Source organism: Silurus aristotelis (genome assembly GCF_946808225.1).
Source record: "Silurus aristotelis genome assembly, chromosome: 1".
NCBI classification, from domain to species: Eukaryota; Metazoa; Chordata; class Actinopteri; order Siluriformes; family Siluridae; genus Silurus; species Silurus aristotelis.
The window spans coordinates 23,590,593-23,617,569 of NC_139574.1; the positions used below are offsets into that span (position 1 = coordinate 23,590,593).

Genomic DNA, 26,977 nt, shown 5'->3' on the forward strand with positions numbered 1-26,977 from the left:
ATCCCATCCAGGGTGTATTGCTTCATTGCTCAGGATGGGCCAGATAGACTACAGATTAATGAGCCCAACCTTAATAAAGTGTTTACTGAAGGAAGGAAGAATGAATGAATTATTAGTAATACCTGTACATCCTGTCATCTATTAATGTGACAACAGCATATAAAGATTCAGATATAGGTGAACAGTTTCAGCTAATGTTCCAACCAAACAGTAGGATGTGTTCTTAGCTACTTTGACTGTGTTATGGTTATTGGTAACAGACAGGTAGATTTCAGTATTTCAGAAACTGTTGATTTCATGGCATTTTTATGCACAACAATCTCTAAAGTTTATACAGAATGGTGCAAAAGCCAAAAATATCCAGTGTGTTAGAGTTCTGCAGGTGGAAAATCAGCAAAGCATCCCAAAATGCACAACAAGCCAAACAGTAGACCACATTAGGTTCCACTCCTGTTAGCCAAGAACAGGAATCTGGGGCTAAACTGTGAAACTAAGACTGGGCAGTAGCAGATGTGAATATATCACCTTGAATTTATTGCATAAAATTTTTAGAATTAGTATATAAAAATGTTTTTTTTAAATACTGTGTATTTGTGGTATTTACCTGTACCTTACCATAATAATTCCAATATACAATTTTTTTTGACCATTTGTGCATATGATATGTGACATGGCAAAGTAGGTATTTCCCTTTGTAGAAAAAAAGCAGCAAGATGCTCTTCCTGAACTTTTCTAATTTGTTTGAATCATTATCATCATTCACTTTGACTTGATGAATTTGTGTGCCAAAAAAAATAAAAAAATTTTTATTGGCCTTTAGACCATTTTGCATCTGACCAACTTACTCCAGTCTTACTTTTCCTTCATGATCACTTGGGTCGTAAAAAGTGCTCCCTGTTGGCGAAAAAAAGGAAGAGAGAGCTTCATCCTGTGTGCTTTTTTTCCTCCCCCCTCTCTCTTTTCTGTTCTCACTCTCGGGGTTGTGCACACACAGGGCACATGTTTGCCTTTTCTGCCGTTCTGCTACAGAGAAGTGCATAACTGGAGCAAGATTATAACATTATAACTCTAATGCAGATTGTATAGAGATACGGTAGGTAACTGTCTTTTTATTAATATTGTTTTCTAATTTTTCTTTTTTTTTTTTTACACATAGGTTTGCATTATTCTTCAGTGTGCCTCTTATTATTAATTGACTATTCATTGTTTTTACTGTTTATTGTTGATGGTGGTGTTGTTTGTGCCTGTGTGGGTAAGTTTTAAAAAAGTACACTTCTGAAATGAGTTTGTCATAAAAAAATAAAATTGTATAAAAATGTGTAAAATATCAGATTTTATTCATTAATCACTTGAGTCTTTTTTTTCTTTTTCGGGCTATTTGATACAATGCTAAAAATGTTGCTATTGTTTGGCATATTTTAGGCTATTTGCCTTATGTAGGTCATAGTGTGTAGACTATTTAAGAGCCTGTCAGTTTTGCTCATGATTGAGTGCTTTTAGTTTTTTCTAAAGAGAGCTCATCTGTTCTTGACATTTGAGAGTGAAAAAACCTTACAGAGATTGTTCATCCCTTCAAAGCTGTCCAACAAATCTGCAGCTAATTGAATCTATTCCAATTATCCACTCTTCTTGCTCTGTATTTCTGTAAACAACACAATTAAGAATTTCTTGATTTTTTTTCCTTTTTGCATATATGTAGTTAATTTAGATATAATAGATTTGTTTTGCTACAGTTGATATGTTCTCAAAGACATAAAAGTCCAGATAAGTCCAAAAGTAAACTTACTGAACTGTTATTATATGGCTAGTTACATCAGTAACTCTGGTTGTGTGAACAATTTACCTGCCACAGTCAACATGTATTTTAATCTCATCTCATGCATAATGAGCTTCACAGAAATATCTGGAGGCTCTCACAGAATTATGCTCATGGAAGAAACCATAGATGCATATATGAATGAACACGTGCAAGGCTGTCATAGTGATTTAATAATTAGGACTTCCAAAATTAGGATAACTGGAGCTTATATTGGCATTTTCCTTGAACTGTTTTGATCATATTACTGTTTTTAAAAAATCTTTTAATTTTAAACATTAAAAGGTAATTTTTCCATCATGTGCATATGTCATGTATACTATGTGTTTTCTTTCCCCCAAACTAGCACAAATTTGGATGCACAAACTTGTTTAGGTTGTCTTTGTATAATAAAAAATTAAGCTCTATGAAGACAAGTTTTAAATATGATGTGGAAGAGATCGAATGGCCTGCACGGAGTCCTGACCTCAAACTAATCAAACTCTTTTGTGGTTAATTAGAACTCTCACTGCACCTCAAACCTCCTCACCAGACATCAGTGCTTGACTTTACTGGTGCTCTTGTGACTCAATGGACATCTGATCGATAGGTCTGTGTGTGTGTGTGTGTGTGTGTGTGTGTGTGTGTGTGTGTGTGTGTGTGTGTGTGCGATTATGTGATTATTGTTTAGATTACCAAACTGTCAAATTGTATCATTTCAACACTTTCAATTTTTTTACCCTCCTTCGTACAAAAAGAATATTCCTAAAACCATTCGTCAGGAATGCTCTTTCTTAGGAGAAGAAAAAGAACAGGAAAAAGATCAACTATATTACTAAAACATTAATTTCCAAATATTTTGTGTTTTTAAAAGAAAGCTGAAAGATTAGAAATGGAGGACAGGATTTCATTAGAAATGGCCAAGAGTGAGGTTGAGAAAGCTAGTAAAGTAGTAGACAATGCTTCATTCCACAGCGTTAATGGCATGTAGAGAACTCATGTGTTGCATTTTATAACATTCCATTGAGAAACAGTCCCCTAATATTCAACTACGCATCTAAAGCTGGTGAGATGTGCCTCGTGGCATAATGTAGGGGATAAAAGATTGATATCTGATGTAATAGTACTGCAACACTTCTCATCCCTCTTATACAGTATACAAATCTTGCTTCTCCTCCTCATCCTGATCTGACCTTTTAGGAAAGCGTGGCCTCTGTAATTTCCCAAAGTCATTGAACATTTTGTCCAAATGCTCCTTAAGTTTTTGGACTGTGCTTTCCACCGCTCACCCTCTGAACAAGCAGTCTGGCTCCTTTTCCCCTGGATTATGGAAATGTGGTCATGGCTATAGGCCATGCACTGAGAGCATTGGGGAGGAATGACTCTCAAGGAACAGAAATGCAGATCAAAGCTGACTGCCCCAATGCTTTCATTAACAATTTAGAACCAGACAATCTTGTAAATGCTAGACGGACTGAGAAAGAGACAGAGGAAGCAGAACATTTTCTGGAAAGAGAAATTGAGATAAATGGGGGGAGAGCTGGCAGCTTGATTGTAAGTTTAGGTGAGTCTCTCACCAGCATTTGGTTTTCCTTCATTTTCTCTGAGGCTTTATGGTAACTAGCACTGGAAATTACATCTTCCTCTTTAATTTTCCCCCAAGCTCAAGCTGGGCATTAAGTCCAAGATTTACTCTGGTGAGGATGACAAAAACACACCCAGTGATTTTCTGCTTAGAACAGCACTCCCCCCCCCCTCTCTCTTTCTCTCTCTCTCTCTCTCTCTCTCTCTCTCTCTCTCTCTCTCTCTCTCTCTCTCTCTCTCTCTCTCTCTCTCTCTTTCTCTCTCTCGCTTTTTACTTTCCTAAATGCCAGTTTCCAGTGCTCTCAGACTCCCACTCCCTCCCTGTCGTCTACCCCCACTCTTATGACCTGGTTTGTGCACATCATTTGTGAAAAGCAATATGATGTTAGGGTTTTCTGCTATTCTGTGGCTGAGATTTTTATGGCTGGGTTACTCTGAGCTGCTTCATGCAACCCCTGTGCCTGGTTCCTTAAACTATGGCATGGCCTGTAATTCAAAGCAGAATTGTTAGTATAACGATAAGAATTTGTGGTTAAAACATTATTGTGGTTAAAACAAAAAACATTCTCTATTAATTAAAAACAGATGTTTCAATGTTGGGTGCTTAAGTGATTTAGAAAGCCAGATTCCACAATTAAGGTCTAATTTATTATTATTTTTTAAATTGGGATTTCTACTTTAGCAGAAGTGGCACCACCTACCTTTTTATCCCTGCAGATACCTTTCTCTTCTTGATTAATTATAACTTAATTATATTTGTTAAACTGAATAAAATTTCATCGTCTGTACAAAATGCAATATCTCAGTCTTCTGGCTCATCATTTCCCTGACATCTTTAATTTCACATATGGTTAGTTGTACAAGACTGCAAGACTGCAAGAGAAATAAAAAAAAGACAGAAGAGTAGAGATTAGACTTCTATAATTACACTATAAGCGACTATAATTATTATACGCTGTTGTAATTATGCTGTACAGTATATTCATCCTCAGTTTAAGGAAAGCCCGAACAGACTGAACTGTATGTGTGTTCTTTGTACACTGCAATGTAGACATTTAGTGTAAATGCTGCAATGCATGTTAAATGGTTTTTGAATCTGCTAATTAACATATCTGAAAAGCTGTATGTTTATGCAGGCTTCTGCTAAAAAAAAAATTATCAAAATTGCATGTCCTGTAGGCTCTGTCTGACCTGATTTTCAAGCACTTCCCTTTACAGGATAACCATGTAGTTCATTTGCTTTTTACAAATGCTAGTGTACTCAGTCTAGCAGGTGGTCCTTTCTTTCTTTACTTCTTCCACTTTTCTGTAGCAACTACCAATGTCTAACTGAAATGTCCCTTCCTATTCAGGTAGAGTTGCATATTAAAAATGAAAGAATAGCTTATATTTTAGTTCAAACTGAGTGAAGAATAAAGAATAAAGATATCTGAGCCAAATTACACGTTTAAGGGAAGACAACTAGTTTCATCATCAGAATTCAGATCACACTCCAGAGTGCCAAAAGCCCACTGCATCCTGATGCCAACTGGAAAGCACACAGGGTTGCCAGTTGCAGTATCCAGTAATCCCTAACAGCTGAATCAACAGTCATTTATGAATGTGAAAATTACACAAGACAAAGGCTTTCAAAGTAAGCTAAAAAAAAAAAAAAAAAAACCATTAAACGCTCCAACATAAATGATAACTTTGCTGAATCGTCTGCTGTCAAAGAAGACCACACCTTAGAAGAGGGTTGCTATAATGAATGTCTAGAGTCAAGATATTTTTAGATATTCCTATGTTCAATAGTCTATACAATACAATTCAGTGATTAAATTATGCAAGTTTAATCTGTCTAGATTTTGCAAGATGCATTAAAGGAGAGTTAGATTAGGAATGACTCCAATCTGGCAACAGTAAATGGACAAAGAACACACACACACACACACACACACACACACACACACACACACACACACAGTTTAGCTCTGTGTTTTTCACGCTTTCTCGCTCAATCTGGACACATGCATGTGAAAGCATGCTTCAGTTTCCTAAATGAATATGCTGTCCCAAGCTAGAACAAAATCCAGGTTGATTAAATGACAACAAATCAATGTGTTTGAATCATTAGTCTAAAAAATTGAAGTTCTGTTTTTTGAAGTTCATTTTGAAGTTCTGTTTTCTTTAACTGACCTCATTATTTTTATTTATTTATTTTTATTTTATTTTTTTAACAAATTGGTTTCCATCTACAATAAGCAGTTATTATTTGTACTGTGGAATTGGTTGGTTTTTCAATATTTGCTCTCCCTTGTTCTCTTTTCAGATCAATGATGTTCCTGCCTCTACTGCTGTGTGCCTTGTGTCCCTTTGTCCTGCTGTCCTCTGCTGTCCCTACACCAGGAACAGGTGTGTCAATTCCACATATGGACTAAGTTATTATTAATAAGATTCAACACTCTATGCATGGAAGTGCTTATCACTATTTTACCTATTTTTGGCCTTTCAATAGCCTGCAATAGGCTGTGTTTACTACTTCACGGTAAGACCTAAGTAAAAGGTTCAAGGTCAGAGGTGAAAATTACTATTTTTCAGCTGTGTATTTGCTTGACTGATGATGTTTCAGTCACTTGGCTAGAGCTTCTTAGTCTTGATTTCTCATCCAAATAATTAATATGGTCTTTCCATATTATGATTTTCCTTTTGGATGTGAATGTTTTCTGTTTCTTGTTTTTTTAATTGTGTGTGTTTTGAGGAACTGATGTCATAAGTGGTCATTAGTAATTTTCTTTAATATAATAACTCCATCGTTACATTATTTCTTTTCTTCAGATGAAACAAGGCTCTTACAAGTTATGATCCCTGACAGCCCTCTTGTGTCTGCCGTTTTGGGAGGATCTTTAAATCTTCAGTGCCTTTTGTCACTGCCACCCCTGTCTTTTTTCACTGGTCAAACCATGCCAAGGATAAAGTGGAGCATTCTCTCCTCTGGACGAGAGATTGAGATCCTAGTGGCACGAGGGGACAGGGTGAAAATCAGTGAGCTTTATAAAGGTCGGGCCTCTCTGCCAAATTATGCATCTTCTCCAACTGATCTTACTCTCCAGCTGGACAGCTTGAGGCACAACGATACAGGATTCTACCGCTGTGAGGTTCAGCAGGGATTGGACGATGCTCATGATCTGGCTCAGATTAAAGTTAAAGGTAATAATCCATTGGCAATTTAGAGGTGTAACAGCTTCACCATAAAAAATGCTTGTTAATTGTACTCTATGAATATTTTCATCTGTGTGCCTAATATAATCTAGTATAATCTGTGTAGCTACAACTTTTTACAACTTTTATAATTTTTTTAGATTACATAATAAACTATATTCATTTATTATTTTTAATATATGATTTAAACATTTCATATTTGTTTATCCTTAGGAGTTGTGTTTCACTATCGACACGCCTCCAGCCGCTACGCCTTCTCCTTTGGCGAGGCCCAGAATGCATGTGAAGACATTGGAGGTCAGATTGCTACTCCAGAGCAGCTTCTGGCAGCATATCACAGTGGTTATGAGCAATGTGATGCCGGCTGGTTAGCAGATGGATCTGTCAGGTCATTGGATTCCCATGTAACTCATTATGCCCTAACAGTGTTGCTTTAGCATGAGTCATCATGAATGCATTTCTTGTTCAATAGACAATATTAATAACTTAAAGCATATTTCATATGTGTAATTAATATAAATAATAAATTCAATTAAAAACAAAAACTCAGATACCCTATCCATACACCTCGTGAGGGCTGCTTTGGAGATATGGATGGCCTGCCAGGGGTCCGAAACTATGGCATGATGGAGCCTGATGAGCTTTATGATGTTTATTGCTACATAGAGAGCATTCGTGGTAAGTAATTATATTTTTGTATTTTGTATTTTATTTGCCTAATTTGTATTTTAAGGCCTTAATTTTTTCTTTTACTTCAGGCAAAGTGTTCTATGGATCTACCTCAAAGCGATTCACACTGGCTGAGGCTAAAGCATACTGTGAGCAACAGGGTGCACAATTAGCCAGCACAAGCCAGTTGTATGCGGCATGGAACGATGGTCTTGATCACTGTAGTCCAGGTTGGCTAGCTGATGGTAGTGTACGATATCCTATTGTACACCCACGGGAGCGTTGTGGAGGCCCAGAACCTGGTGTTAAGACTGTCTATCGCTACAGCAATCAAACTGGCTTTCCTGAACCTCACACACGCTACGATGCCTACTGCTTTAGAGGTAACAAGCATTTCTTTCAAATGTCTTTTTTAAAAATTTTTACTATTCTAAGCATATTGATGATAATGAAATACACCCATTGGAAATTCTGGCAATTATATAGTATCTGAATTTCATTGTTCTTTTTTTTTTTTCACAGAAGACTTTAATTCTCAGACAGTCAGCCCTTTTGAGTACTTGGCCACAGAGTCAGAAAATATTAACCAGGACATTGTGACCTTAGCTGACACAGAAGAAGAGTTTAGTTCAGGTCATGTAACACAGAAAACAGAAAATGAGGTTCAAGGGGCTGTTGAGGTTTTCTCATTCTCCAGCAAAAAAACAGTAAAGACGGAGAAGCACGACACTACACTATCCCCATTTGATAAAGTTCATACAACCACTGTTAGCAGAAATATACTCACCACTTCAGCAATATACAAAAAGGTACTTGAACCGACTCAGAGCTCCAGGCTAGAAGTGCTTACAAAGCCCACTGACTCTAAATCAGTGCCAAAGATATACACAGGGCCCAGCTGGGATCAACCAAAGTCAACAATATACCAAGATAAAGAGAATGGTACAGCTGATTTAGAAGTGAAGACTGACAATCATACATACTATCAGCCTATGACAGGCACCAGCCTGGAGCCAAAAGAGACGGGGGAATATAACACGTTTACAGAGAGTAAACCAAACATAACTGTTGATAACTTGGAGCCATTGTATGAGTTTAGGGAGATTGGAGGATTGAAAGCCATGCCTGAGAACAACTTTGATTATCAAAATGAAAGCCATGTCAATGAAAATTCTACTGCAACAGAACAACCTTTTAACATCACTAGGGCATTGGAATCAGATTTCAATCTGGACCTCAAAACTCAGACCACTTCTTCAGAAATCACTGAGGGCTCAGGAAGTGAACTGACTACAGCATTCTCAGAGAAATTTGGCTCAAATGTCACACTGAGTCTAAAAGTTACCTACGAACATTCTTTATCTGAAACCACCACAGAGGGTTCTTTGCTGGAAGATCTAAGTCAGCCAATGCAGAGTAAGTGAAAAAAATAAAATGCATTTTAAATTTTAAGAATTGTATCATCTTTGTATTAGCAAAATTATAATAATAACCTTAGATTTTTTTTTGACTTTTTTAAATTAATTTTTTTTTAAATGCCACCTCACAGGTTTTGAGCAAAGTCATGAGCAGTCTGTTGTAACAGACATATCCAGTACTACAGATGAAGTGGAGCAAGAAAGAGGACATACTTCAGCTGAATCCCTAGTGGTGTCTCTCAGTTCAGCTGATAATGATAGTGATCATGAGTCAGGAGTGACTGTGACACCAGTACATTTATCTGAGAAACAAACAGAGCCTTTTGATGGATCAGGTGATGATAATGTAATACTGCTGACCCTTCTTACAACACCTGCACCTCACCTGTTGGGCACATCTATTTCTCCAAAGGCACTGGATGTGGAGACAAGTTCCTCTCAGGAGTTGGACACTACTCCTGTTCCAGAGAGCAGTACTACATCTGGCAGCAGCATCATAAAGGAAGAGGTGAAAAAGATTGAACAGGATAGAAAAAAAGCACCAATCTTTCAAACTGTGTCAATAATTCCACTGACTAATACTGGAACAATGTCAAGCAAAGACAATATTGGCCATGAAGATATCTCACAGGAAACAGAAAACTCTTCTGGAGGGGGGTCATCAGTCACAGACCTCCCTTATCCCAGTACCACTCCTTTACCCACACACCTGCTTCACCTGAACACGACAGAGTTTAACAATACTGAAAATGTTTCCAGCACGACTCATTTTGCTGTAGAGGTTACACTGATTCCAGACATTACTCTAACACCATTCTGGGACACTTTGACTACTCCTACCCCACCACAGGAGTTCCGGGCAGATGTTGAGACCAGTGGTGATACCCAATTAATCACAGATGATCCTGACTCCTCAGCTGAATCAGACCCTACTGCAGTTCCCACTTCTGAAAACAATAAGGAGACTCAGAGTCTGACTTCCTCCATTGCAACTAATGACAAGGAACATGCATATCAAGACTTGACTTTCACCACAGAATCTACAACAAGAAAGGAAGAGAATGAACTGACAACCCCGACATACCATGTAACCCCACCTCCGGGGCCAACAGAGAGAGCACTTAGAACAAGCATATCAGGTATAAATCTTTTTTTTTTTTTTTTTTCCTAGACTTTATTATGCTTCCTATTTATTTCAGGTTACTTTTACAATAGATACTAGGTTACATAAAATTGCATTTTTATATATATATATATATATATATATATATATATATATATATATATATATATATATATATATATATATATATATATATATATAAAAATTATATAAAATAAATAAATGTATATATAAATTTTCTGCTATCTAAAATTGTATATTGTGTTAATTATAATTGTGAACCTCTGGAGCACCTTGTGTAAAAACAGACAAAAACAAAAACATGAAGTACTGATGGCTGCCAGATTAAAAAATGTATTGTTTCACAAGTTTTTGCTTGCAGTTTCACCAGCAATATAATGGTTCCATCTAGTGGACAAACCAAGACTTATCTATCTTTCAACTCAGTAACTTCATTACCTGTACACTATCTGCACTATACTATCCAAGTTGTCATACCATGCTTAAGCAGACAGATTTAAAGTGGGAATTGTGTATTTTTAGATGGCTGTTTGGAGAATCCATGTTCCAATGGAGGTACCTGTGTAGACATAGGTGCTATAGTTAAGTGCCTTTGTCTTCCAACCTATGGGGGAGATTTCTGCCAAATTGGTGAGTTGTGTTTTACATCAAACTACAATATTTTTTGTAGACTGTGTTTGTTGTTACCAACCTACAAAGATAAATGGAATGATTAGACCTATACTTCAGTTTCTAAATTTTAGAATACATCCTAAGAAAGTGTATTCTTATTTAGTAGAGATTCGATCCAAACTTTTTAATGCTGATTCTGAAGTTTTATTTAAAAATGTCTTCCCTTTATTGTTATTTTGAGATCTGGAGCAATGTGAGCCAGGCTGGGAGAAGTTCCAGGGCAACTGTTATAAGCACTTCTCAAAACGTCAGAGCTGGGAGGGGGCAGAGCAGCATTGTCGGATGTCTGGCGGTCACCTGGTCTCTGTTATGTCACCTGAAGAGCAATATTTTATCAACTGTAGGTTTAAATTTACTTACATTTACTGTTTCTAATGTGAAATTAATTTGGTTGTTTTTAGATACAGTAAGTACTTAATTTGCAGTTAATTTAGCGCTTAAGTATATAACATACACAGCTACATTAGTGACATAAGTAATCAATTTGCTATATTTGCAACTATATAATCAACTATATTTTGTTTTAAGCTTATTGAACTGAATATATGTAAGAAAGCAGTTTCAGATGTGAAGGTGGGTTTGGTCCAGACAACAGTCACACAAATTGTTGGAAGTGTCTGATAATGCACAAATTATTTTTAAATGAGTTAATTGTAAGGTTACCATATCATTAACATGATCTGAAACCAAGAAAAAAACGTAGTAATTCTCATTTGTAATATTTTGACACGTTTCATTCAAAATTCATTTCATTGGCACTGTACATTTACAAAATTACAATTTAATTAAATCTAATCTAATCCATTCTAAAATGACTTGTCCGACCTTATAGCATATAAGCAAAATTATCCATTTAAATGTTTTTTCCTGTATGCAAGAAACTAGCCAGGCTTGCCAATCCCTCTAGGATCTTTTGAAGCCAGAGTTTAAGGCTGTATTGTCTTTAGCTCTGAAAAGCATAATTATAAACAGGCATTTGCTGTGTGACTCATGTCATGCTTTTCTTCTACAGATAAGTACAGGGAGTACCAGTGGACTGGTCTCAATGACAGGACCATTGAGGGTGATTTCCGCTGGTCTGATGGAAACCCGCTGGTACGCTTTGTATTGCTTAAATTGTGATGGTATCCCACTGGTGCAGCTTACAGACCTCTCTTTTAATTGCACTGTGAGGTGCTGGGAAAGGTGCTTGTAAACTACTGTTTCTGTAGACTGACCTTTTCTCTGAAAGTGTTTAAGGTTGGAATGTTGGATTAAAACAACATCCTGTTTTGTAGTAGTTTTCATTTAATCTTATAGCGTTGTCAGAAAAGCTGGGTATTTCTTCTGTCTCTACATCCAATACTGTATGGTATTGCTTCCAAAACACAAAAAAGACGTTGTTTATATAATTTACATACATTCTGTATACTTCAGTAAAAAAAAAGAAAATATCTTTTAAATGTTTCAGTGTACCTTATTCCCAAGCACATGATAAAATATGCAACTTAAGCTAAATTATTAGACAGTAAACTGACTTTTCTACACATCGTCCTTTATCTTTGGTATGTGCTCTGTTGTGGCAACAGTCTTTGTAGGGTTGTTCAGTCTGCATGCAAGACACCCTTTTCACCTATAGTGTTTAGTAAACTTGTATAGCATCCTAAGCTCTACTGTCCCCTCTTAAAGCATGTACAACATCTGTGGGTGCATACTGTTTGTTATGTAGTCACCAAGTAACACTGCCCATAGCCAAGGTCACATTGAAAGGTTACATGTAGTTAAAAAAAATTCAACACTGTTGAAGGATATGAATCATATCCAAATGCACTCAAATGTCCTTGGACTTTGACTCCAGTTAAAAATTTTTATATGATATGATCAAATAAAATCAAATATATTATATCATATTTGATTTTCAGCACCTAGCACTATGCTGGTAAAAATGGTTTACTGAATTTATTTGGGCTAGAAAGCAATTTGTGGATGAACGAACTGAAAAAATGCCAAATTTTCTCTCTAACAACAGACTGATACAGACTTTCTTCATACTTTACATACTGTCTAACTTTTTTCTTTTTTTTTTTGATCTTTGAAAATTTCAACAATGTTTTTCTTTCTTCTTCTCTGTTTCAGCTGTATGAGAACTGGTATCTTGGTCAGCCTGATAGCTATTTCCTGTCAGGAGAGGACTGTGTGGTGATGGTATGGCATGATGGCGGACGATGGAGTGATGTACCCTGTAACTACCATATGTCCTACACTTGCAAAAAGGGCACAAGTAAGTATTTCATATTTGTGTAAGGAGCTCTCTTCAAAGAAATGGGTGGTCAGTGTGCACACTATGCAAACTGGTCATTACAAGGACTTGAAAATGGACATTTTATCAGCAAATTGTTCTGTGAGCACATTGTTGTACTAATAAAAAAAACATTTACGCATTCTATGGTTAGCTAATATAACCATATATCTAATATTTTCTTTTATATACATTTCAGCTGTTTGTGGCCAGCCACCTCTGGTCTTGAATGCTAAGCAGTTTGGTGAGCGCAAAGATCGATATGTGATTAATGCTCAGGTACGTTACCACTGTGTGGAGGGTTTCCTTCAAAGACACAAACCTATCATCAATTGCCAAAGCAATGGACAGTGGGAGGAGCCACAGATCACCTGTACACCACGTAAGACACTGTTTTACAAATGATAACTACTGTTTTTGCTAAGATTGACTATTGACAAAATAATCGATGGATAAGTAAAAATGAATTTTAATGACTCTTGTAGCTTAATCAGAATTTCTTTCACAACTCTTTATATTGTTTACATTTATATTGTGTACTGCTAGAAATGATCTCACTATTTATTTTTATTTATTTTTTTTTTTTAACAAATCCAGTGGATTCAAAAAGAAAACAAGTTACATTGCCCCCTGCAAACAACCAAGAAACCACAGAAAAATCAAAACCACCACTTTGGAGATTGTAAACCAACCAGTCTCTTCATTTTTCTCTTTCAATGCTCCATTCCCTTTTCTTAATGAGACCTGCATTAGTCATCATTCACACTTTCAAAGTTTCAGGCAAAAATCACACTTGAATTGTTCTGCTCCAGTCATCAGCTTCTTTCATACATTTTCCTGACACTGAATTACTTATTTTGTAATTCTATGGCACAAAAACCCATAACTTTCTTCCAATTAGTTAGTAAATGCAGATTACAGTTTACAAAAAGTAGAGATTCATATCAAAGCAAATTCTATTTAACCTCAGCTGGTCTGAATTAAACTGATGCCACTGTTCATAAAGAGCTCATTTCATTCAAGGGAAAGTTTCCATTACTGCCACTAGTAGGCAGAAGTGCATAGCCAGGGTAAATGCAGGCACAGAGAGGAAACAATCCACTGCTGATATCAATCTTATAGGAAATTTTAGGATAACAGCTCATCTTCAGTGACCAAGCATAATTACTTACACATTTGTTTATTAGTGGCCTCTAAATGTAAAATTCTTATATCCACAGAACTTCAAAACCATGCAAGTTAAAATAAATACAATTTCACACTTTAATACTTGAAAATGAATGTGGAAAAAGCAGGTTGAAGATCCTGGCTTACTTCCGTTAAACCTGGCAGTGTAAATGAGTTTAGTAATTCTTACTGGCTACTGTCATTCTGGCATTTGCATACAGTAAAAACCTGGGCTTTCTCAGCCATGCAGAATACATATATAATCAATTTAAGAACCGGTATTTGACTACATCTTTTAGATTCTTAAAGCACTAAACAAAGAACATGGTCTACAGATTTCAAGGCAATTTACATGCACAGTATTTTGTGCATTTCTTGATTGAGAGCTTCCAATTAGCTCTTTAATAAAACAAGCATCCACAATTACAGTGAGACAAATTTAGTTAAAAAAATGTGGGTTCATTTATGCTTGGCTGTAAAAAAGAAAAAAATGTAGATTTTAAAGTGCTCAGGTTTTTTTAGATCTCTTGTTTGCTCTGAGGAATAATCACTTTTTAATGCTGATGATTCTGGTTTTAACATCATAAGAAATCATAACTGTTTTTACTGACTTAAGAATTCATTCTGCTTTTCTGCTTCTTTTGGTGACATTACATACTGGCTGAGTGTATACCTCTTTAAGTGTAGATATCTTCTGCTTTTGAATACTTTAATGTTTATTTGTTCTTCAGAAATAATTGATTTCATTCTAATCAAAATCACATTCATAAGACAAAAATCTGCTCATTTGTTTTCTCGGTATAATATTCACTATCTTTACTAAATATTGGAAAATTATATCTAGTCTTTAGGGTGACTTCAAAACTATTGGATGGATGTTATTGAATCTAATTGGCTGTCAATCATAGGTCCGTGAATGTGTTACTAATACATTAATCAGTGCCACTAGGTCTATCATTTAGATTTGTGAAGCACTTTACTGATTTTGTACGCAAATCTTTTGTGGTAATTTATTTTTGTTGTATGGATTTTTTCATTGATAAATATAGTGTGAAACAGACCCCGGAAGAAATAAAACAAATACTACAAACATTAACTTCACATTAATTGGCTTACACATTTTATTTATCTTCTTATTTTGTTGTTGTTGGTTTTTTTTAAGGTCAAGCCATCTGGTATATGGTGTCATTCATTCAGAAATTGTAGGATTCTGTATTTGTTCTGAAATTTTATATAAAAATCATATTAATAAAACAAAATTGACTAACAGTATCAACTATAGTTATTTGTTCTTATGTTATTATTTTAGGTACTCTAGAATTAAGTCCACACATAATGCTTATGAGTACATAAAGATGTCTACATTTTAATGGTCATGTGAAACATATACAATATAAATACATATGTGCTTTAATATTATACATAAAAATATTATGACAGACATAAAAGACTGGTCATAAAAAAGTGGGTTATGAAATATCTGTAGATAAATAACTACATTATTATTTTAATTATGTATAAAATGCATTTCATTGTCTCTGTACTCATTCTCTGATAGTGACACTAAAGTTGAAGTTTATTGTGAGTTGCACATATAAGTGAAACTTGTATAAATGTTTACATTTTTGGTCTAAAAATTCCTACAGTATATTCCCACAGAACAAATCTGGTCATGTAACTTGCCAAAGTATCACATGTCAAAATATATCATATTGCTGCGCCGGGAAAAAAAAAAATCATTCTCAGGGTATGTGGGAACTGTTACATTGACACCTGCAGATTTTTCCACACTGCAGAGCTGGAGAATCTGTAATCATTTATCCCTATGTTGATATTTACTTGTAACAATATGCCCCATAGAGACTAACACTCTTTTTAAGGAATCCAAAATTGTGAACCCCTTGTTGTGAGAATCCTCCACAGCGCTTTCTAGGTGTAATGATGGGAAAACGCACACTACCATCTTGTAGCCAACCTCCATCACAGCGCTCCAATCTCTGAAACTTCCAGGATGAATAGAGTTCTCCCACACGGGCCAGGCTTGCTCCTTTTTCCTTACAGGCATGAGTTGCTTCCAAAAAATTTAGTGGACCTGGGACATAGAACACCGAACCTGTTTGAAAGTAAAAGTATAAAAAGTTAAATATGTGGAAACGTGCATGTTTCTTCACATATATTCAACTTAAAAGTAACAATAAAATTTGAATCATCAAAATATTCTCTACACAATCAATATTCTAATTAAATAAAATCACTTGACAATCTAATTTGAAGGAAACAAGTTCTTTGATATGTCACATTTTCATGACATTTCATAGCTGCCAATATTGCACTGACATAGCAGGAGCTAAAATGTCACCACAGAAACAATTTCACTCTAACAGACTCTCTCCTGTCTAATCTAACAACAGTGCATTGTCTTTCTCCTCTTCTTGTTTTTTACTGAGCCCACCATATCTCCTGCATGTGTTTGTCAGTTTGATTTCAGTGGCCACATTCTCAAAATGACTACTTTATGAAAGCTCTACACACTAGATAGACACTGCATTACTGTTGACTATCACTGCAGCATTGAATAATTAGTCATACTGGGTGATTAAAATATTATCATTTTTTCCAACTTTACTAAACAAACAATTTAGAGGCCATTCTTGCTATGGCACCTTTAACTATTTTCTTTTATTATAACCATGTGAGGAATTGGTCAAATAATCTGCAGTGCCATGCATTTGCTGACCTTCAGTGGTAGAGGTGAAGCAGAAGGCATCGAAACGGTCCTTGGTCTTGTGCCGGGGCCCATAGCTGCGGATTCCTGGAGGAAGATCTTTCCCACAAGCTAGCCGTGGATTCAGAATGGGGTAGTGGACAGTTCCATCATTTATCCACCCAGCATTACACCACTCCAGACCTTCTGTCCATTCTATGCATTGAATCATTATGGAAGATATGAATTATAAGTCATACTAACAATTAAGGAGATCATATATCTACAAGTGTTTTTTTTTGTTTTGTAAATTTAGATTGTGTGAATTGTGTGCAGTGGATATAGAGTATTATTGGTTTAAATGATAAAAGTTGTTACCTCTGAAAAGCTGTGTGTATGTTGCCAGTATTGCATCCTGCTCTGCACAAGCATTTTTAGCATCAAAGAAGGTAAATTTATAACGTCCATGGCTGCTTTGATAAGGAAACACAACCCCTGAAACATAAGCGGTGATTTATATTGTTATTTTTGGAAGATGGCAGCTTCTTTTTTTAACCTATTAAAAGCATTGATGTATTTGGTATTTATGCTTTTCTTTCCTGTACCTTCAATATTTAGAGTGATGGTGACACTCTCTTCATCAATGCCATTGATCAGTTCACACTTGTACAGACCCCAATCTTGGAGCTCCAGCTTGGTGAGGCGGAGAGAAATGTCCAAAGCATGTAAACGTCGAAGGCTTGCTTTATACTGCCATGTGCCATAATATTTAACCTCATGCCCATTACTCATGAGAACAATATTTTCTGCACCTGTATGAAGAGGTTCAACCTTACTCCATTTAACTCTGTATTGAGAAGGTACAGTTCGCAGAATACATGGCAGGGTGGCATTCTCTCTTCTGCGTGCATTTATTTCAGCATACACTGGTGGTTCCATAAGGTACTGCAGATCTTTATCTTTGTCTGAAAAATATTTTAAAAAGTAATAAAAAAAATAAGCATTTGACAAAGAAATATGATGAATTGATAACTTTAATGAAATACATTTTAAGCATTACCTTTACTGTAGTACAGATTATCTGCTTCAGTCAAATAAAGAAAACTGGTAGTCAACATTATAAAAGCTGCACAGTTCATGATTAAGTGTACCTTTTTCTTGTCTGTGAAAAGAAAGAAATAAAAATGTTTAGTGCTTGCTATTCAATTATATAAATTTTTAGTCTGGTAATACAAAGGTCAGTTTTGTAGGTTCCAACTAAAAGAATTAATCTTATGTCAATTACGGATAAAATATTAATTATTTACATTATAAATTACTCCAACATTTTGCTAGTTTTCCATGCAAAATGCAATTTACATGCATTAATGATACATCAAATACAGATTTAGCAAAAAGAAATAGGGTATATGACAAATAATCAATAATAAATGTTCAAACCTCTTATGCCTTTTGTCTTCTATCTCCCTTCATTTAATTTCTAAATGTAAAAAAAAAGGGTTCAGCAATTTCATAAAGCTTTGCTTGTTGATCTGGTGAGCTCATACAGTCATACAGTTTTTAACCACTATCAATAGGATGCTCTCTCTCTCTCTCTCTCTCTCTCTCTCTCTCTCTCTCTCTCTCTCTCTCTCTCTCTCTCTATCGGTCACAGTAGGTTGGTCTATCCCCTCCGTTCCAGATGTTTCATTCAGACAGACACCCATTGTTCCTCTCATCACTTTTCAGAACCTAATGTTAATGAAGACAAGCTAAATATTATACATATAAATAAATTATTTATATATAGTATAATGTATTATTCATCTTAAATAAGCAATTTAGGGTCAAAGTGGAACCAGAGGCTAGCCTGGAAAAAATGGATATGACATTAGTCACCATTTATGCAGATTTACACTTATTTACACCTAGATGTGCTGTTTCAGGAATCTGTGCACAGTTTCTCTTAGGTATTTAAAAGTGATATACACAAATAATAATAACCATATTCACAAACTGTGTTTAGTATGATTTCCAAGGTAAACATCTTGATATTGTATTTTTGTAATTACACCAATATCTTTTATTGCAAAACACCCAAATATTTCAAGATCTTAATCAGGTTCATTCATTAGAACATGGAACAATGAACTAATCCCCACAGACTTTAGATCACTGAATTAATTGTTATTAAAGAATGGTTTAGTGGAGAGTGAAATCTCATAGAGTTGATGTATCCTATTACTATTGCTTTTTAATCTCAATAAGGACAGCTTTTTTCTTTTCCTGTTGTAACTCAAAGACAATGTTGACTGTGGTATTATCCAACACAGTCTCATGGCATTTCATGTTATAGTCATGAAATTTAATTTAATTAAATTTTCATGAAACTTCCTCTTTTTTAGTGTCACTCAGCACAACTGGGTCAGTCTGTCTCTGTCATAGCAAAAAAGGCTGAGGATCATGGGTAATGCAGACAGAAATGCCAAATGTAATCTTTTTCTTTTACATTTTTATCAGAGAATAAGGCAGAAAATATAGGTTTATGGTTGGGGTTAGCTTATACAGTCTCCTTCATTAACTGGGAGGAACCATTGACAATGGTTTATAATAGTGAGTACCTTACAGAATATGAAGCAATAAAAAAACAAGATAAAATCTTCGGATTAAATGTTGAGTAATAGTGCTTAGACATAAAAAAAAAAAAAAAAAAAATCAATAACAATTGAGAAAAAAACAATACAGCATCTGTGGTATCCAGTGGCAAAAAAGAAAAATGTGGTGAAGGCATCAAAAATACTTCCTTTTGGAATACATTACATGGAAAGTCGTGCTTAGTGAAACAAAAAAGAGGGAAATTCGTGTCTATGAACATGAACCAATAGATAAAATTTTGTGACTGTATCACAAAATGCTGTGAGACTGGACTCTATCATTACACTGCTTCAACCAGCCACTTGGTTACAATTCAGGAAGTAACATACAATAATCACTTTGTCGTCAGCTTCTTTTCCTATTCCAATAACAACAGATAAACCATGCAGAAAAAAAGACTGAGGAAAAAAAAAAAACCTAATAATGAGATTCCAGTACTTTCCTCTGGCCAGTTTCATTGTGCTGATGCGTCAATAGAACCCTTTCTAAGCCTGCAATTAGCATTCATAAAGGCATGTCTAGGTGACAACAAGCACTTTCTTTCTTTATTTATTCCTTTCTCTCTAATTTTTACTGTGCTTGTGTGAGTTGCTGTCTTTCAAATGGTGCTCTTCAGCTATGCCAAAATTCTTTGCCTATAAAAAAAAATAGATATATTAGAGCATTTTTATTTATTTTTATATTGGGGTTCGATGAGAAGACAAACCAAGTGAATCTCATTAACAGCAGGTAGAAAAAATAGGCCTTTTTTTTGTTAAAGACAAACTTTTCTCATGTTATCAAATGTTATTTCTGGGAGTTGATAGTAAAAGCTCTGCAGCATCTTTAAGCATTGTTCCCGTTTATTATCAATAATGTTGGCAGGGTAAAACATGCTCTGAACTTGTTGGGATATCAATTTCTTTGTGAAACCTGTTTAGTGGCTTGGAAAAATAATACTGACAAAAAACATCTATTTAATCTTCTTAGTTTGACTAAAGCTTAAAGAGTTTTTTTTGTTGAATTTTGCCCTTTTAATGTTCATTTAAAAAATGACACTTCAATAAAGTATTCTGCATCAAATCTGAACCATATTATTTCTGCATGAACACATTCCTTTTTAAATAATCTGCAAAATATCTTCTTCTGTTGGACAATATATAAGGTGATAAGATGAAGATTCTTTTCATATAAATTGGTTCACACACAGACTTGAGTACATGGTTTGAATTAGATTTTTGTGACTTAAAAAAAAAAAAAAAACACATTAATGCTTAGCACATATTGTGATCCGCATATTTGATTTGGCACATGTTTTATACTGAATGCCCTTCCTAACGCAACCCGCCCCATTAATCCGGGCTTGGGACCAGCACTAAGAGTGCACTGCAACCATAATGGCATAAAGGCAGGAGGTGGAGCTGGAGGTAGCAGAGCCGAAGATTAAGGTTTTTTGTTGGGAGTATAAAGATAGACAGGATTAGAAATTAATTTATTAAAAGGACAGCGCATGTAGGAAGTTTTGGGGACAAGGTGAGGGAGGCGAGATTGAGATGGTTTTTTGACATGTGCAGAGGAGGGACATGGGGTATATCGGTAGGAGAATGCTGAGGATGGAGCCACCAGGAAGGAGAAAAAGAAGAAGGCCAAGAAGGAGGTTTATGGATGTGGTGAGGGAAGACATGCAGGTGGTTGGTGTGAAAGAGGCAGATGTAGTGGACAAGGGGGTGTGGAGACAGATGATCCCCTGTGGCGACCCCTAATGGGAGCAAGCGAAAAAAGAAAAAGACATATTGTAAGTGCAAAAACACATTTATTACTGAGTTTGGAACGTCAAAGCCTTAAGGGACCCACAAATGGAAAGTTTGTGGAATCTGTAAAAACTTGACAGATACCCTGAAGGGTAACTGTTGTGCCTGAATTTAACTACATGTTGACACATATCACTCCCTTTTAATTAACTATCTACCTACATGTTTGTGTCATAGGTTATCTACCATGTAATCTGGGATACAGTCGTTACAATAAATGTGCAAATATGTAAGGAAATATGCAAAAACATAAAAACAAAAAGAAAGAGTAATGCCACACAGTAATGTTATAATGATGTAAATATACTAAAATAAAATACTATAAGTAACTTATGACACAAAATGGCTTCTGTACTAAAGTCCCATTTAGAAGTTCTGACAAATATTGGCAATTTCTTTGTTGTGACAATTCTAGCTTTCCAATTTTTGTGTGGTTAAGACCTTAAATTTTCTTAGTACATGTTGCCATTGTTGTTGGTCTGTAATTACAAAATAGTATTTATTTGTAAATCTAAAGTATATAGCATTATTATTTGTATATTTTTGCCTGCATTTCTGTTTCTTAAATATTATACAAGATGGATTTTTTTTTGCTTAACTATGATTTAATGAATTATATGACATGTGACTCAGAGTGACTCAATAAGAAGGTCAGCTGCTCTGTCAGTGATCTCAAGATGTCATTTCCTATACAGTGCTGCAGATGCTATTGTGACAGGCTGTTAACTGATTGATCAGACAGCAGATTGCAATCAGGTGTGGCAACGTTGATAAAATGGAGAGTTCAGGACACGGTCAGCTTTTAACTCGTTCCCTCACAAATAAAACCAGACAGGTTTTGACTAGCTAGTGGAGACAGTTTTTGGAGAGGAGACGATGATATCGCATTCCACAGAACTTTTCATGCATGATGTTTTAAAATTCTTAAATCAAAGATGTTTAACTTGTTTCTGAAAAAAGGAATACCTGACTTAACCTGGCAGTTAAAAGTAAAACTGTTGCAGAAACAACTGTTTATAGCTACTGTATATGACAGGAATAAACTTGTTTCAGATTTGTTCCACAATAGGCCCTTCCCTTGTTTTCTATACCTGAAGATAACTATCTCTGTGAAAGACTCCTTTGGAACTGCAGTATCGAAGGCTTTTTATAAAAACTTCGAAGAAAGTCCACATTTTTTGTTAAAATTTTTGCCCATTCAGTCAAAAAAAGAGAGATGGTAGCTCAGTGGTTAAGGATTTTGTTTACTGGCTAAAAGATCGGGAGTTTAAGCCCCAGCATCACCAAACTGCCATTTTTTGGTCCTTAAGAAAGGCCTTAGCCTTCTGTGCTCCAGTGTTTCATGACTGACCATGCGCTCTGACCCCAGCTGCCTAACATAGCTGGAATATGTGAAGACAGAATTCTTGCATGTGAAGAATGTGCATGTGACAAGTAAAAAGCACCTTTACCTTAAAAGCATTTATCTGATCAGGCACTTGTCCCTGCATTACAATTCACCCTAAAGCTTTTGGTTTAAGGCGACTGTTCATGCAAAGCCATTTGTGTTATTCATAGACTTCATACATATACAATATATATATATATATATATATATATATATATATATATATATATATATATATATATATATATATATATATATATATATGGGTCAGGTTTGATAGGATCCATCAGTGGACAGCCACTTTCAGATCTCTCCAGAGATATTCAGTAGGGTTCAAGACAGGGCTTTGCCTTTACGACATTCATATGGTTGTCCCTAAACCACTCTTGTGTTGTCTTAGCTTTGTGCTTAGAGTTGTTGTCATGTAGAAAGATGAAACTTCGGCCCAGACTGAGGTCCTATTCGCTGTGGAACAGGTTTTTATTGACAGTGTCTCTGTACTAACCCTCGCTTTTTCTTGGCCATGACCAGTGCCAAGTCCCTGCTGCAGAAAAATACCCTCAGAGCATGAAGCTGACACAATTATGCTTTACTTTTGGAATGGTTTTGTGCTGGTAATGAGTGGTGGCCGATTTCCTCCAGATATAATTTTTGGAATTAAGGCCAAACAGTTCAATCTTGGTTTCATCAGAACAGAGAATCTGGTTCTAGACAGTCTAAGAGTCCCTCAGGTTATTGTTGTCAAACTCCAAGCAAGCTTTCATGTGTTTTGCCTTCTATAGAAAATTGTGTGCCTTTCCATATCATGTTCAATTATTTAACATTTCTACAGGCAGACTCCAGAATTATTACATTTTATTGTACAGACATTTATAGAATTCTGTTTTCACTTTGTCATTTTTGGGTACTGAATGTAGATAAATGAAGAAACAAATCAATCTGAATGATTGTAGTATCAGGCAGCAACATATCAAAATGTTTGAAAAGTGAAGGGGGTCTGATTACTTTATGAATGGAATGTAAATGGAGCTTTATTGCCAAGTATGTTTGCCGTTAAAAGGAATTTGTTTTAGTGACAAAATCTTCCCGAACACAGAGATTTCTCAGAGAGCAGGATCAGTTACCGTGCTACGCTTTTCTTAAGGGCCCAACAGTAGCAGCTTTGCAGTGCTGGGACTTGAACTACTGAACCACCACTTTATAGTATAAAAGTAAACCTACTCTACTACTATCGAAATCAATGTTTTTTTTTCCTGCCCCCCTTACATTCCACCACACAATTTCGTGCACATTTACATTCACATACATATAATAAATTATGCCATTTGCAGTATATAATATTCAGATCAGCGATTGCACCATAACAGCAAAAAGATTATTTAAATGCTTTTAAATCCTGAGGTGCTACATACCATAAATATGTGCATTAGGTGATGGGTCTGTGTTCAAAATGTTGAAAGACCTGTCCCAAAAACTCATTCCACTTTCCATCATCATCATCATCATCATCATATAAACAAAAGTGCTTGATTCTGATTCTTAAATGCTGATAGTTTCCCATTTTTATTTTGTAAAGAACACAGTGGTGGAATGTTGTCTGGAAATGAAATGTTGTCTGGTAGTGGCTGGTCAATATATAATTATGTAACAATTTTGAAGAGCTGAAACAAGTTATAAAGCAGTGGTCCAAACTATTTTTGTATTGTCACAAGCTTAATTTATCGACAAAAAACAAAACACTGCAACTGAAACAAGTGCGGGAATTTAGCATAGGTGTTAGTGGTAATAAAAAAAAAAAATTAAAAACACCTTGCAGACTGTAAAAGTTAATTCAAATCAAATTTGATTCATCACATACACATACATACAGGGTACGACATGCAGTGAAATGCTTTTAACGACGGTCCGGCATGAGGGAATAGGATGGGGGAAAAAGAAAAGAAGGCAGATAAATAAGTATGAGGTATAAAAGAACTATATAAAATAATAAAATAAAATAAAATAAAATATAGAATATAAAGATATAAAAGATATACAAAGATCTATAAATGTGAATATACAAAAAAATGGCAGTAAACAGTAAACAGTAAACAGTAAACAATGTGTAACAGAGTGTAAACAGTAGACAATTTTAGTGGTGGGTCCATAAAGTGTCCGTGTGCGGTATGGTGTGGTGTGGTGTAAAGGTCCGTAAAGTGTCCGTGTGCGGTATGGTGTGGTGTAATGGTCCGTAAAGTGTCCATGTGCAGTATGGTGTGGTATAAAAATGAAATTAAATATAAAGTGCACTGTGCTGTGCAAGTCCAGAGATTAAAGTGTCGTGGTGCGAAAGGTGGGATATGTACAGAGAGGAAGTGTGATGATGGGGAGAGTGGGCCAGTTTTTAGATCCTGATTTAATGGGTGATGATGGGTGTTTCCTGATTTAAACTCCTAATGGCTTGCGGGAAGAAGCTCCTCCTCATTCTCTCTGTGTTCGCTTTCAGGGAGCGGAAGCGTTTCCCTGAACGCAACAGAGAAAAGAGTCCATTGTTGGGATGGCTGAGGTCCTTCATAATCTTCCTGGCTCTGGTCCGGCACCGCGTGCTGTAAATGTCCTGCAGGTTAGGGAGCTCAGTGTGGATGGTACGTTCAGGTGAACGCACCACCCTCTGGAGGGCTCGTCTGTCCTGCATGGTGCTGTTCCCGAACCAGGAAGTGATGCTACCCGTCAGAACGCTCTCAATGGTGCAGGTGTAGAAAGTCTTAAGCACCTGAGAGGGAAGTTTAAAGTCCCTTAAGCGTCTCAGATGGTACAGACTCTGCCGAGCCTTCTTCACCAGGGTGTTGGTGTGACAGGACCAAGAAAGATCCTGTGTGATGTGAACACCAAGGTACCAGAAACTGTCCACTCTCTCCACTGGGGTCCCGCTGATGTTTATCGGTTGGTTTGACCACTCCCGCTTTGTACTGAAGTCCACGATCAACTCCTTAGTCTTGCTGACGTTCAGGAGAAGGTTGTTCTCCTGGCACCATCTCTCCAGGTTTTTAACCTCCTGTAGGTAGGCTGTCTCATCGTTGTTGGAGATCAGGCCCACCACAACAGTGTCGTCAGCAAACTTGATGATGGTGGTGGAGTTGGAAGTGGCCACACAGTCGTATGTGTACATCGAGTAAAGCAGGGGGCTCAGAACACAACCCTGGGGGGGGCGCCAGTGCTGAGGGTGAGGGTGGATGAGGTGTGTTTCCCCACCCGTACGGCTTGTGGTCTGTCTGTCAGGAAGTTAGAGATCCATTGACACAGCGGCTGGCTGAGTCCCAGGGCCTACAACTTAGAGGTGAGTGTGGAGGGAATTATGGTGTTAAACGCTGAACTGTAGTCCACGAACAACATCTTTGCATAATTCCCGTTTCTTTGGTCCAGGTGGCTCATCATGGTGTGGAGGAGATGAGCAATGGCGTCCTCAGCAGAACAGTTCTGACAGTACGCAAACTGTAATGGGTCCAGTGTGTCTGGTAGTGATGCAGTGATGAATGTCTGACCAGTCTCTCGAAGCACTTCATCACTACTGAGGTCAAGGCTACAGGGCGATAGTCGTTAAGGCAGGCGGGCTGGGGTTTCTTCGGGACAGGAACAATGGTGGACTGTTTAAAACATGAGGGGACAACAGACTGTTCCAGTGAGAGGTTGAATATCTCAGTGAACACCGGTGCTGGCTGGTCAGCGCAGGCTTTCAGAACCCGACCTGTGATGCCATCTGGTCCTGCTGCCTTCCTGGTATTCACTCTCTTGAATGCCCTCCTCACGTCATGCTCCGAGATGGTGAACGTGTTTACCTCTCCGGCTCTCTCGGCGTGCACGCTGGTTGCGCCGCTAGCGTGGTTAGCTGCAGCCTCGAAACGAGCATGAAATGTGTTTAGCTCGTCTGCCAGAGAAGCGTCCGCATTCACCATTCTAGAAGATGGTGTTTTATAGTCCACTATTGTCCCTAGTCCCAGCCACAGGCCCCTAGAGCCACCATGTTGAAACTGTGACTCTAGTTTCCTCCCGTAGCGCTGCTTTGAATCCTTCACCGCTCTGCGAACACTGTAGGACGCAGCCTTGTACTCGTCCATGTCCCCGGTGGTGAGCCCCGTGTTGTAGGCAGCGGAGCGGGATCTCAGAGCGTCGCGGATGGTTTTATCCACCCACGGCTTCTGATTGGGAAACGTTCTGATAGTGGTTTTCTGCACCGTATAATCCGCTAGTTTCCCGATGAATCCCACAAATACAATAATATAAAGGTTTCATACTATTTCAAGATTTTGTCCCAGATTTTGCTTTATTAGTTTGGTCTTCATGATACTCTGTTCATGTATGTTCTCGAACAGCCTTTCTAGGAAATGTAGTTATAACAAGATCACTTATCATCACAGTGCTCAAATGTGAGAGTGAATTACCTACAGTACATTTGGAAAATATTCAGGCCCTCTTAAATTTTTGTTCCCCAATACAAATTAATTTTTTCCCTCATTGATCTAAACTCAGAGTGGTACGAGCGAAAGGGTCGTTGAACAGT

General features: G+C 36.7%; 2 protein-coding genes across 5 annotated transcripts; one reads left to right on the forward strand and one right to left on the reverse strand.

Annotated features, from left to right (window-relative positions):
* Positions 1 to 848: 848 nt before the first annotated feature.
* On the forward strand, positions 849 to 15,197 carry bcan (brevican). 4 transcript variants are annotated; one of them, XM_083560646.1, is made up of 14 exons: positions 849 to 1,093; positions 5,688 to 5,770; positions 6,194 to 6,565; positions 6,791 to 6,965; positions 7,128 to 7,255; positions 7,336 to 7,629; positions 7,769 to 8,662; positions 8,796 to 9,803; positions 10,331 to 10,438; positions 10,662 to 10,820; positions 11,493 to 11,575; positions 12,596 to 12,740; positions 12,958 to 13,140; positions 13,356 to 15,197. In XM_083560646.1, exons 2-14 carry the CDS (start codon positions 5,692 to 5,694, stop codon positions 13,442 to 13,444), a joined length of 3,717 nt encoding a protein of 1,238 aa, XP_083416772.1. In that variant the 5' UTR covers positions 849 to 1,093; positions 5,688 to 5,691; the 3' UTR covers positions 13,445 to 15,197. The 4 variants fall into 4 exon arrangements, with proteins under 4 accessions (XP_083416772.1, XP_083416773.1, XP_083416771.1 ...); XM_083560647.1 differs by having other exon boundaries at positions 958 to 1,093; positions 7,772 to 8,662; XM_083560645.1 differs by lacking the exon at positions 849 to 1,093 and adding an exon at positions 5,371 to 5,451.
* Positions 15,023 to 18,284, reverse strand: hapln2 (hyaluronan and proteoglycan link protein 2). Its single transcript, XM_083561165.1, has 6 exons — positions 18,070 to 18,284; positions 17,690 to 17,791; positions 17,235 to 17,594; positions 17,008 to 17,124; positions 16,663 to 16,845; positions 15,023 to 16,038 (listed from the first exon to the last, which is right to left on the reverse strand). The coding sequence occupies exons 2-6, from the start codon at positions 17,766 to 17,768 to the stop codon at positions 15,761 to 15,763; spliced, it is 1,017 nt and encodes a 338-aa protein (XP_083417291.1). The 5' UTR covers positions 17,769 to 17,791; positions 18,070 to 18,284; the 3' UTR covers positions 15,023 to 15,760.
* Positions 18,285 to 26,977: the final 8,693 nt, after the last annotated feature.